We start from the raw sequence: 13,823 nt of genomic DNA, 5'->3' as shown, positions 1-13,823 counted from the left end.
TTCCAGTGTGAAAACTAAACTTCAGGCTTCTGGGTGCAGCCTTTTCTTTGGCAGCACTTGAGATGTGAGAACCAGTTTGCCAGGAAATGGCGGCCTGAGAGCCAGTTCTGCTCATAAACTACAAACAGTGAAGTAACAGGTTTTTGTCCTTAGCAGTGGTTATGCATCAGTGATTTCAGACTTTTGTCCCTTTACTGCATTCAACAGAAGCATTCATAATTTCAAGTTTTTATTCTGAACTCATCGAGTTAACAGTACCAATGGTGTCAGTCAGTACCAAAAAAAACCTGATACACTGAAAACACTGAGTTTTTCTGGTCAGCTCTGTTCAGTTAGGGCATTAAGCTAATTTGCACGAAGATACTTCCAAAGCTTCACCACTTCGCGCATGAAATTGTTATCAGTGTGGTTGTGACTCAGTTGATAGACATGCAGTAATTGGAAGGTCTTTTGTTCTCAGTTTATAGATATGGCTACGGTCAGCTGTCTGCTGTCTGAAGACCAGTTTCTGTGCTCCATCTGTCTGGATGTGTTCACTGATCCTGTCAGCACACCGTGTGGACACAACTTCTGCAAAACCTGCATCACTGAACACTGGAATGTGAATCACAGGTTCATGTGCCCTTTGTGTAATGAGACTTTTACCAAAAGACCTGATTTAAGGGTCAACACGTTGTTCTCTGAGATGGTTGGTCGATTCAGACAGTCAGCTCTGCAGGAAGCCAGCAGTAGTAGCTCAGAGCAACAGAAAAAGGTCAGGCTGGAGACCGAAATTCAGCAGATGATCCAGAAGAGACGGCTGAAGATTCAGGAGATAAAACACTCACTTGACCTCAGTCAGAAAGATGCAGACAGAGAGATATCAGAAGGAGTTCAGGTCTTCACTGCTCTGAAGGAGGCTGTTGAGAGGCCTGAATGAGCTCATCAAAACTATAGAAGAGAAGCAGAGAACAACACAGAAACAGGCTGAAGACTTCATCAAAGAGCTGGAACAGGAAATCTCTGAGCTGAAGAAGAGAAGTAGTGCGGTGGAGCAGCTCTCACGCTCTGAAGACCACCTCCATTTTCTCCAGAGTGTCCAGTCCCTAAACATCCATCACCCAACACCCACCAAGGACTGGACAGAGGTCAGCGTCTGTCCATCATCATATGAGGGGACTGTGGTGAGAGCTGTGGCTGAACTGGAGGAGAAACTCAGTGAAGAGATGAAGAAGCTGCTCCCAGAGTTTGAGCTGAAGAGAGTCCAGCAGTTTGCAGTGGATGTGACTCTTGATCCTGATACAGCACATCCTGCTCTCACCCTGTCTGGTGATGGCAAACAAGTGAGTCATGGTAAGGTGAAGAAGAAACTACCAAACAACCAAGAGAGATTTGCTCTCAAACTCCGTGTTTTAGGAATACCAGGATTCTCTTCAGGCAGATTTTACTACGAAGTTCAAGTTAAAGGAAAGACTAACTGGGACTTTGGAGTAGCCAGAGAGTCGATCAACAGGAAGGGGAGAATTGAACTGAGTCCTGAGGATGGTTATTGGACAATGGGCCTTAGAAATGGAAAAGAGTACATAGCTCTTCCTAACCCTGGAGTTAGTCTCTCTCTGAAGTCTCCTCCTCAGAAGGTGGGGGTGTTTGTGGATTATGAAGAGGGTCTGATCTCCTTCTATGACGTAGATGCTGCAGCTCTACTCTACTCCTTTGCTGGCTGCTCCTTCACTGGGAAACTCTTCCCATTCTTCAGTCCTCATAATAATGAAGCTGCACCTCTGATCATCTCTGCTGTTGGAGTAAACTAATCACTGATCTGCTTTCATGTATATCACACACACACACACACACACACACACACACACACACACACACACACACACACACACACACACACACACACACACACACACACACACACACACACACACACACACACACACACACACACACACACACACACACACACACACACACACACACACACACACACACACACACACACACACACACACACACACACACACACACACACACACACACACACACACACACACACACACACACACACACACACACACACACACGAGAATATCCATTTAAACCTCTGTTAAACACACAGACATTTATTTCTGCTTCTGGAAGAACATTGTTTCTAAAGAGACCATATATGTCAAGCTGAAGTTTGAGTAAAATAGCAAATAAACTCTTATCTTTTCTTTTTTAAATGTTTCAATTTGATAAGCAGCCACAGAAGACATGTTGCTGAAAAACTTGTCTAATAAAGCTTAATGTAAGATTTATAGCATCTACAGCATACAGTATGTGTCACTATTATTATAAACATAAAGTTAATATAAACAGTTGACTTATAGCTAATATCATTTTCTTTCTTGTCTGAAAAGTGATTTGGTTAATTAATGGTAACTTTTATTTGTTTTGTGAATACTGGTAAGATGGTTGGGAGTCAAAAATCTGTAAATATGTGATGTTTAAATGAAAACTGAAATAAATTTTTTGTTGATCACACGACCTGAGTAAGCAGTGACTTGAGCACTAAACACTTCTGGTTAACACATAAGTTGTATTTAGTGATACAAACTGTGTTTCCTGTGGATCCTTCACAATAAAAGCCCTCTTTGCTTCCTCAGCTGGAATGAGCTAATATAAAGCAGTGGCAGGAGGAAATGTTTGTTTCAACTCTCAATGACTGAATTCAGTTCAGTTGTAGGAGAGTGAACAGTAAACAGTGAGGCTGATGTTAATGAAATAGAATTACACTGGATTACATGCACTCAACAATATCTGCATGGAGAAAAATGTACAATTGTAATCCTAAAACAACAGTTAAAGTGGTGTTTAAACAAAGAATAAAAATGATAAGTATCACTGCATTTTTCATTTCATTCATTTTCATATCTTCATGTCAAGTTTGAAACAGTTTATTCATGTAGGCAATTACAATAACTTTAGTTTTCTAAGTTCAAAGTTGACTGTATTTTCTTCAAGCCATATTTTAAAATAAACAGCTAGTGTTGTATAATCTCACTAGAAAAGTCCCCCAACATGAACTGTTTAGTGCAGGTTATTGCTATAAATTCTGAACTTCTCTTGGGACCTGACAGTCGTCCTCATCTCTGAACACTTCTACATGACTCCCTGCCTCACTGCAGCAGCAACAACATCCTCTATGTTGATCACTAACTGGTTATCACACAGAACGACCACTAGATGGACCACAACACAAAGGAATGATGAGCTCAAAGTTACTGCACTGCTGCCATGTCGAAGACCAAACACTCCTGGTTACGAGAGTGAACGAGCGCTCACACCACACACACATAGAGGATAATCATTAATGATGGACAACAATAGCAGGAATGTTTTCATATATCTCATTGGGTCCAATAACCTTGACAAATCTCTTTTCTTAAGATATCAACACACCTTTCTGTCCAACACTTTCCTCCTCCCACCTGTTAGGTTTAGCACCTCCTTACGCTCAACAGAGTACTTTATTTCACAATAGGCGTTTAAATCAGAGGGAGGAAACCAAACAGCAGAGTGGAGAGGAGTAAGAGGAGGAGCAACAGTGGAAAGAGGAGAGCTGCAGCGTCACACTCTAGAAATGAAAGTGAAGTCTGTCAAAGTGTCAGCCTCACTGCAGTCTAGACAAATCTCTGTTTCTCTCTGAAAGATAGTTCAAACTGACTTCATCAGGTCTTTGTCAACAACACAGCAGAGTCTCTGCCAAACACTGGTGAGTACAGCTGATCATATTTACACTTTCAACAACCAGGATTAATACGAAACTTCAGCTCCACTCAGGCAGGAAGTTCCTCTCTTTTCACATTATAGTTGTTCAGTTGTTACAATATAACTGTGGCTGTTTGTCCACAGGTCCACTGTACAGCAGCCCACTTTAACAGCTTTCAACAGTCTCTCTGTGTCCGTTCTGTCCAGAGTTCACTGTCACACCGACTTTTTCTGGTTCTGGTTTTACTAGTTACTGATCACTTCTTGCATACTGCTTCCTCTACTTCCTCTGGCTGTGTCCCAATAAAAGTTTTCTGCCAACAATTCAATGGGATGCTTTTAATGTGAAGCAGCTAGATGAATTGCAATGTGTTGGTCATATAATAAGCAGATATCAATTAGCATCATCACTATGACAAGCTAGTCATGCCGATTGTAGCAAAAGCATGGCCAGATTGCCAGTTACAGGCCTGACCTCCTCAGGACTTCAGTAACTTGTAACCAAGTCTGTGTTCAGAGTTCACTGCCACTTTTACTTTTCTGTCATTATTACTGGTTACTGATCACTTCCTGCGTCATGTTTCCTCTACTTCCTCTGCCTGTTTCACAATAAAAGCTTCTCGCTAGAGGAGGCTTTTCACATGAAGCAGCTGCAGGAAATGCAGTGTCTTTACTATCAAGTGATCAGAGTTGTGTTAGCAGTGCTATTCTTTGATAAAAAATTACTTTACACAACAGGATCTGGACACATTTGCTGTTTTACCTGGGGAGCTTCAGCTTGAGCTCGTCAGAACAATTTAAATGGTTGTTTGCTCACGGTTGATAAATGGCATACAAATAAAAATGCTTCTTTTAAAAGAGATAACTAAATCTGGATTTTTAATGAAAATGTTTCTTTTTTCCACACTGTGTAGACATGGCTGCTGCAAACTATCTGCCATCTGAAGATCAGTTTCTGTGCTCCATCTGTCTGGATGTGTTCACTGATCCTGTCACCACATCATGTGGACACAACTTCTGCAAAACCTGCATCAACACACACTGGAATAATAATGACCATTACCTGTGTCCCATTTGTAAAGAGACTTTTACCACAAGACCACAGCTGAGGATCAACACTTTGTTCTCTGAGATGGTTGTTCAGTTCAGACAGTCAGCTCAGCAGAAAGCCGCCAGCAGCAGATCAGAGCAACAAGTGTCTGAACCAGGAGAAGTTCCCTGTGACGTCTGCACTGGAACCAAACTGAAGGCCCTGAAGTCCTGCCTGGTGTGTCTGGTCTCCTACTGTGAGACTCACCTGGAGCCTCATCTGACAGCTTCACGTCTGAAAAGACATCAGCTGATCGACGCTGTGGAGAACCTGGAAGGCAGGATGTGTACGAAGCACGATAAACCTCTGGAGCTGTTCTGTAAGACCGACCAGACGTGTGTCTGCATGCTCTGCACTGTTTTAGACCACAAGATGCATGATGTTGTTCCTCTGAAAGAAGGATATGAAGAAAAGAAGGTTGAGCTAGAGAGTGAAATTCAGCAGATGATCCAGAAGAGACAACTGAAGATTCAGGAGATAAAACATTCAGTCGACCTCAGTGAGAAAGATGCAGACAGAGAGATATCAGAAGGAGTTCAGGTCTTCACTGCTCTGAAGGAGGCTGTTGAGAGAGGCCAAGCCAATCTCATCCAAGCAATTAAAGAGAAGCAGGAAACAACTGAAAACCAGGCTGAAGGCTTCATCAAAGAGCTGGAACAGGAAATTTCTGAGCTGAAGAAGAAAAGTACTGCGGTGGAGCAGCTCCCACGCTCTGAAGACCACCTCTATCTCCTCCAGAGTGTCCAGTCCCTAAACATCCACCACCCAACACCCACCAAGGACTGGACAGAGGTCAGTGTCTGTCCATCATCATATGAGGGGACTGTGGTGAGAGCTGTGGCTCAGCTTGAGGAGAAACTCAGAGAAGAGATGAAGAAGCTGCTCCCCGAGTTTGAGCTGAAGAGGGTCCAGCAGTATGCAGTGGATGTGACTCTTGATCCTGATACAGCACATCCCTACATCATCCTGTCTGATGATGGGAAACAAGTGAGTCATGGTGATTTGAAGAAGAAACTACCAAACAACCAAGAGAGATTTTCGTTCAGACTCCGTGTTTTAGGAATACCAGGTTTTTCTTCAGGCAGATTTTACTACGAAGTTCAAGTTAAAGGAAAGACTAACTGGGACTTTGGAGTGGCCAGAGAGTCGATCGACAGAAAGGGGAATATCGATGTGAGCCCTCCAAATGGTTACTGGACTATAGGGTTGAGAAATGGAAAAGAGTACAAAGCTCTTCCTAACCCTGGAGTCAGTCTCTCTCTGAAGTCTCCTCCTCAGAAGGTGGGGGTGTTTGTAGATTATGAGGAGGGTCTGGTCTCCTTTTATGATGTAGATGCTGCAGCTCTTATCTACTCCTTTACTGGCTGCTCCTTCACTGAGAAACTCTTCCCACACTTCAGTCCCTGGGGTAATGATGGTGGTAAAAACTCTGCACCTCTGATCATTTCTCCTGTTGGAGTAAAATAAGCACTTCTCTTCTTACATGTACTGATTTATTTCTAATTAGTGGAACAATTTTACATATCTAATGTTAATACCGTCTATATAAATGTCTGTTAAACCCAGACTTTTTTTTTTACTTCCTGAAGAAATAACGATTTCTAAAATCTCCAAATCAACAATGTCAAGCTGCAGTTTGAGTAAATTAGCAATGAAATGCTGCAAAATATCTTTTTTTATGTTTCAGTTTGATGAGCAGCCACAGAAAACACGAGGCTGAAAATGTCATTGTTTCACAAAGCTTCATTTAAGATTAATAGTATGCTCACTGTTACACTGGATATAAAGTTAATATACACAGTTTACATAAAATAGATAACAGAGTATTCTATCTTGTCAGTTCCTTCATAGTTACTTTGGTGAATGTTATTTGTTTTGTGAACACTGGTAAGATGGGTTATCTGTAAATATGCAATATTTGAATAAAAACTGTAAAATAAACTACAGGTACATCTCAAAAAAATTAGAATATTGTGAAAAAGTTCAATATTGTTTGTCAATTATTTCAGAAAGTCATTTCTATAAACTAAATTCTTGGTTGGCCTCCTTTTGCATGAATTACTGCATTAATATTGCTTTTATAGCAGCTTTCAGGTTCTGTGTCTTGTGTCCTCTTGACAACAGCCCATAGGTTCTGTATGGGGTTCAGGTTAGCCGAGTAGGTTTGCCAGTCAAGCCCAGTAACACCATGGTCACTAAACCGGCTTTTGGCACCTACGCCAGTGTGGGCTGGTATCAAGTCCTTTCAGAAAATAAAATCAGCATCTCCAAAGAGCTTGTGGAAGCATGAAGTGCTCTAAAATGTCCTGGTAGATGGTCCACAGTCAACGCAGCCAACACCAGCAGAGGACATGGCCCCCACTAATCACCACTAACTGTGGACTCCAATATTGAACTCTTTTACAATATTCAAATTTTCTGAGACACTGAGTTTTGGGTTTTCAGTATCTCTAAGCCAGAATCATCAAAATTACAAGAAAAACAGGTTTGAAATATTTCACTCTGTGTAATGAATCTATATAATGTATGAGTTACACTTTCTGAAATAATTGACAAAAAATATTGAACTTTTTTACAATATTCTAATTTTTTGAGATGTACCTGTAGTTTATTTTACAGTTTTTATTCAAAAATTGCATATTTACAGATAACCCATCTTACCAGTGTTCACAAAACAAATAACATTCACCAAAGTAACTATGAAGGAACTGACAAGATAGAATACCGTATTTCCTCAAATAGTAGCCGGGGCTTCTATTAATAAAAAATCAGTTTGGGACCCGGCTAATAATAGGGGCAGGCTATTATTTGAAGGAGGCTTTTATTAAAAAAATAAAATCAGAGCAGCTCTGACCGGCACTTTTTAAAGTGTTTTACAATTTTTAATGAATCTATATAATCAATAAGTTTCACTTTCTGAAATAATTGACAAAAAATGAACTTTTTCATGATATTCTAATTTTTTGAGATGTAGCTGTAGTTGTTGAGCACAAGACCTTAAATGTTGTAATCTTTAAGATTTCAGTGGTCGATCTGGCACCACCTCTGGTTACTCGTGGAAACAGAAAGTGTGGTTTAACACAACGGCAAACACTCGTTGAGTGACTGCTTAGTCAGAACTACAACAGAAGAGCAGCTGCAGCAAAAATAGACCAGGAGCATAGAAATAGCAGAGCAGAGAAGAGAAAAGAGTCTTTGCTCATACATTCAGTGAACATCAGCAGATTGTTTTCAGCTGCCTTAAAGGAAACAAATTTGACACAAACATGTGTGGTGGATATTTGGGGACTTGATTCAGAAGTATCCCTGACATACTCGTTCTTAAAAGCAGGTCTGGACAGGATTGTGTCAGAAACATTAAAGCTGCCCTGTGGAGTTTTCTTGGAAACAAAATAAAAACATTGTGTTTTCTAGAGCTGCAGCAAATATGTACAATTAATTTCCACAAAAAACAGTTGCAAAGCTGAGTTTTTAACTATTTAAATTGTCCATTGTCTGCATCATTCTTTACTGGCTTGCAGTATTTTCTTCACTCTCTTTGTTGCCCACATCTTGCAACTGTACTTACAAAACTAAAATGAGGGCAAAGACATGTCTCCGTAGTGCTTCTACTGGGCAAAAACTGCACGGGGAAACTTTAAATGTGTATAAGTGGTTCTTCTGTGATGGTGTAACTCCAGTACAGCCACTCTGACAGGGAAACAGGGGAAGCAGCTGCACTGCTGGTCCTGAAAGAAAAGAAGGGTGAGGAGTCTAGGCGTGGCAGCATCGGGAACCCCCATAAATATCCCTGAGCGGGCCTAGTCTGTCAGTTGACTGGGGAAATACATGCCGTCAGCCAGACCAAACCCTGCCACTCACGTCTCGTCATTTCAGCCCGCCAATCTACACATCTCTCCAAATAACTCTGGTTTTGGTTTGGTGAGAGAGGAGATACCCGAGAACTTCCAGTGTGACTTCAAGAAAAAGACGTCAAAGTTCACAGCAGGAAGTGTGAACCATTGTCTTGGTCACACAACAGGGTCTGAGCTATACTAGAAACAAAGGATTTGGTATCAACTTTCCAGGCCACAAGGTTCAAATCACAGGCTACATGAGAGGCAGGTTTCTGAGTTTGGAGGGCAGAGACGGTGCACAGGTCATGAATCTAACCAGAGTCTCTCCCCCCCCAGTCTTTGACAACTTTCTTAACACCTCGTTAGGACTCAAGCCCCCTCAACCTCCCATCCACTCAGCAAACATATCTAATACCAGTAACTGTTGATGTATGTTCATCTTTCTGATGGGGGTGCTCCTCAAAAAGTAGGTTCAGACATTACAGTAATTATTCTCTAATTAAGACACAAGCTCTCCCCTCTGGAATTGGTGGGTCAGAGCCAAAGCCACCAACTAATTAAAACTGGAATATTGCCGTAACTAAAAATAAACAAGGTTTTCCCAACAGCCCTGACACTGACCTTTACAGAGCGATGAGGCATTTTTAGCCTCAGAGTGTTGGGAGTCTGGGATTGAGGCCTGCAGACGAAGGTGCAGCATGTGGTGACATTCACATCCATCACCGGCCTCGATCAAACTCCAAACTCCATGTGACCATGACCAAACTTTTCCCCAGATGATAACTCAGCAGTAGTGTGGGGTATCAAATCTTTTCTGTTTATATTGTGGCTCAGGCAACAAGTTTGAAAACCTTGCTGCACTGCAAGAATTGGCAGATAATACCAGAGGCACATGACTTGTTACTCGACTTGAACACCATTGAGTCATGACTTCTTTTGGACCTGGGCCTTTTTGTCTGAGCTTCCCCCAAACCATGCCATTTGCTACGAGAGGGCAATGTCAGCACTGCATTTTTTTATGTTTAAGTTAGTCGCATTTGTTTAACCAATATATGCATATTTGAAAAGCATTAATAGTTGTACATTTAATACATTACTCTGATGTTAAAATGGCATTACAATTTGTGAAGAGTGCATTATAAGTTGTTTAAAGCTCGAAACTAAAAGTTTAGGAAGGGATTAACTCAGGACTCACCTGTCTTGAATTGTTGACTTGAGTGACTTACTTGTGGCTTGGTCCCACCTCTGGATAATCAGGTTAACGTTTTTTTTCTTTTCATCAGACACACCAGAGTTAACCCTAATCTTGTTAAATCTATACTGTATATAAATGTTCTGAACAGTTGTTTAAACACTGAAGCACTTGATGTCAGTCATGGTTGTGCTTATTCTGTTCCATGAATAAATATGTTTTTTTAAAAATGTGTTTATACTTAAAGTATTTAATAAAGTATAAATCTAGTACTGTAACTGAGTAATGTATGTATTGACAAAGTACCCAAAGTAAATTTTGCGTTTTACAAACTTTGATTGGAATAATTAGCTGTGTTCCTGCATGCCCAAAAGTAATTTTGTTTCCCACTATAAGAACACAAACTTCAGTGTAGCTCAGCAAATGCTACTAGTAAGAAAAGTGTTTGCCTGCAAAGTGGTTTATTCAAAACCTAATCCTGACCCTGAATTTCTAAAGATTTCTTTCATATCATCACCAGTCGTTTCATGTTCAGAATAAATATAGATAACACAGATACTCATTTTTTTTGTCTAAGCACACAAGGAATATAAAACAGACGTTTCATCTAATGCCATGTGGTGAAGTGACATGAATTGATACTTACAGTGTGAGCACATGTCCAGGGCATAACTGGCTTCATTTCCCTGAAAAAGAGACAAGATTGACAATGAAACAAAGACTTTCCACACAAAGGCATCAGATTTAAACCAAATCTCTAAATCTTCATCACTTAAACCAAAAGGGGGGAAATGTTTTACATACAAGGGAACAGAGCAGGACTGGAAGAAATATTGTGTCTACATATATTCGACAAAGTCAACTCAAATGTATAAGCATGATTAATTGAACAATTCTGCGTCCTGTTCTTGGCTAATTGTTGGTGTTCTTCATTATGCATGAGCGACAGAATGATCTGGACTCAGAAAACTAGGCCAACGTGCCGCCTTGATTTGCCTCGTCTCATCTCTCGAGGACTTGAATCAGGCTGCAGCTTTCCTCCTCAGCTAGTAACGAGAGCCACATTAACTCTAAATCACATTAACAGGTCATATGGGAGGTTTATTCTGCTTTACAGCACATTATAACCACAATCTCATCTGTGGGCTTTGACAAGGTTGCTGTTTAACACTGCTGACTTCAGGAACACTGGGCTGAGATTTAAGATGTCCAAAGCTCACTTTCCGACTCTGTCAAAAACTTTATTTTAATACAGTGACAGTTTCTGTCTTCTCCAGATGTTTCGGCAGGATTTCTACTGTGATTAGCTGGCTTGTTTCTGTGTTGTAAAATGTGATTTTACGTTTTCTTTTATCTTTGATGAGCTGCTGTAATTCATACAGGTTTGTACGAGAGTTTTTTTCATGCAGAAGGAGAGATTGATATTGATCAATAATTGTCACAAAAAACTTAAGTTAAGGGAAACTAGTGATAGAGGAAGTATTTAGTACTTCTAACTGTACTTTACTACAGTACAAATGCTAACACCACACTGTAAAGAAAATCTGTAAAACCCCTGCATTGAAGATGTTTTTACTACACAATTTTCTACATTAAGAGTACAGAAATGTTCCTTATGAATGTTATTCCATTATATATGATGTAATCGAATTATTACTCATGCATTTATGTAAAAGCAGGACTTAACTGTTGCAGTTGGTTGAGGTGGAGCTCGTTTTTAACTTCTCACTAAAGATCATTTTCATGATGTATTAATCTGCTCAGTATTTTGTGCACTAATGGATTATTTGATTGTTTGGCTTGTAAAAATAGTGAGAAATGCCTTCACAACTAACAAGAGCGCAAAGAGACACTTTTTTACAATGTTTGTTTTTAGTCTAAATATATAATAGAGAGAAGACAAGTTAAAAGTCACATAAGATAAGGAAAAGCCACAAATTTAGAGTTGCATGTTATTTTTGGGGGATAGAAAAATTAATATTCATAATTTCAGCTGTGTAACCGAATAAAACGAGAGGCATTGTGTGGTCTGGATCCTAAACACTCGTTGTTTCCCGTAAAAATGACAGCAAAACACATAATCGTTCCAAAAAGGTAATTTTGTTTTCCTCAACCAGGATCGCTCCGGATGGAATCATTCTGTTTCTGAGGTTGATAAGAGGGCGACTGAAGAGCTGATTTGGTTCCTCTGATTGCTGTGCCAGCCAATCAAACATTCCTCCTCCCTTCTCAATAAAATCCACATGCAGAGGTCTGTTCCAGCTCGTTGTCCAACACCGAACGGCACACACACTTGGCTCTGATCGCTGGCGTCACATGGGCCGAGTAAACTACATGGTGTTTCTTTTATATCCCATACTGGTGACTTCCAGTTAGACATTCAGATTTAGGCTGATTCTGTTCATGCATTAACCCTCTGAACCCAAACAAGCCGTTTTTTGTTTTTTTGCAATATATAGAATACACATAAGTCCTGCAGCTCTATGCAATCAGTACAATCATGGCTAGAAGTGGGAACAGCTCAAACACATCTTTGTGCAGAATAACACAGTTATAATGGCAGAAATCAGAAAAAAGTTTAATTTCTCTGATAAATCTTTTTTTTTTTTAAACTGTAATAAAATTAAATTTATATATACACCACACTTTTCCAAGTGTCACAAATATTGGGGGTAAAAAATTGTGTCTCCACACAACAAAAATATGATTCACGGTGCTTCTTTATACAACACATCTGCATCAATCAGCTTTTATATGTTGCCATTTTGTACAGTCATATGACACTACAGTTTTCACCGGCTTATTTCATCCAGACAAGGTGAGTTAATTAGTGTTTCAGGAGTTGGAAACATGAGTTTCATGGGAAAAGCAACCAAAAAAAGCTTTAAATAGTGACATTTCTTCTAAATCACTTGATTATACATGTCTTATTTAAAAAATGGCCAAAAAATAAGTGTTTGCACTAAACACAAAGCAGAGCACAGGAGAGGTTACAAGTAAAGTTTGTATAGTTCAATATGTGTAGCATGTGGAGACCTAACTTTTTTCCCCCCAACATTAGTACTTGGAAAAGTGATGTATCTTTACATTTAATTTTATTGCATTTAAAACAAAATAGGTTTTCTGCACAAAGACAGGTTTGAGTTGGTCCCACTCTTCTAGCCATGATTGTGCTCATTCCATAGAGGTGCAGGACTTTATATGTAGATTTATATAGATTTTATATATTGCAGTGAAACACGGCGCAGGAGTGAGTAATGTGACAGGAGCAAAACATTTCCTGAAACTTCTTGGGGTTCAGAAGTGTTAAAGCATGATGCTCTTCACATGCTAACAGACAAGCAGAGAAGCTAATCAGGTCAAATCACTCCAGCAATAATTCATGAATTTCACCAACATGTTCTTGTATATTTAGGAACGGTGGGCCTCAGTTAGTCTGCCGCATTACTTAAATCTCTGACATAAATCTGAGTGACATTACTTCCCAGCGTGCATGGCGGTAAATCTGCTGACGCTGCAAGAACCTCAAACTGCTGACCACCAGTTCTGATCAGGACAAAAACCTCCACATCAATTGTCATATTAACTACACAGAAATGCACATAGTTGAGTTTTTGTTTTTATCCCTTGTGGAAAGATGACAAAATACACAACACACAGCATCCTGCTGGACAGTGTAATGTGGCTTCAGAATGATGTGGCATCCACAGTATTGTAAGACATTTTCACAAAGATCATCATCCATTCCACACTAAAACACCAAATAAATAGTCAAATCTGTTCTTCCTTCCTGTTTCATATGTTTCAACACTTTTCGGTTGAATACAGCCAATATGTGTTCATTAGTGGAACAGACAGTCTGGTTAATCTCAGCTAGGCAAACATCTAAACTGTTGTCATTTAGAGATATCTGAAAATAATGACTTCATCTTAGCTCCACAATAGTATGTGTTGACCAGGTGAACAG

General features: G+C 39.9%; 2 protein-coding genes across 2 annotated transcripts in view; one reads left to right on the top strand and one right to left on the bottom strand.

Annotated features, from left to right (window-relative positions):
* The window catches only part of ppp3r1b (protein phosphatase 3 (formerly 2B), regulatory s1ubunit B, alpha isoform, b), a 40,498-nt gene that overhangs the window by 22,101 nt on the left and 4,574 nt on the right, over window positions 1-13,823 (bottom strand). The window contains exon 2 of the mRNA XM_059331340.1: window positions 10,503-10,542. Coding sequence (XP_059187323.1) covers window positions 10,503-10,542 — 40 coding nt within the window. The remainder of the gene's footprint in view (window positions 1-10,502; window positions 10,543-13,823) is intronic.
* LOC131970054 (E3 ubiquitin-protein ligase TRIM21-like) lies at window positions 3,606-6,656 on the top strand. The gene is made up of 2 exons (XM_059331317.1): window positions 3,606-3,742; window positions 4,653-6,656. Exon 2 carries the CDS (start codon window positions 4,655-4,657, stop codon window positions 6,293-6,295), a length of 1,641 nt encoding a protein of 546 aa, XP_059187300.1. The 5' UTR covers window positions 3,606-3,742; window positions 4,653-4,654; the 3' UTR covers window positions 6,296-6,656.

Source organism: Centropristis striata, chromosome 1 (assembly GCF_030273125.1).
Source record: "Centropristis striata isolate RG_2023a ecotype Rhode Island chromosome 1, C.striata_1.0, whole genome shotgun sequence".
Classification (NCBI taxonomy): domain Eukaryota; kingdom Metazoa; phylum Chordata; class Actinopteri; order Perciformes; family Serranidae; genus Centropristis; species Centropristis striata.
The sequence above is the reverse complement of the archived record's forward strand: the minus strand, read 5'-3'. Positions and strand labels throughout refer to the sequence as shown.

Bases quoted from the DNA above. Each gene is read 5' to 3' on its own strand.
- LOC131970054 (XM_059331317.1), top strand. From the start codon at position 4,655: ATGGCTGCTGCAAACTATCTGCCATCTGAAGATCAGTTTCTGTGCTCC.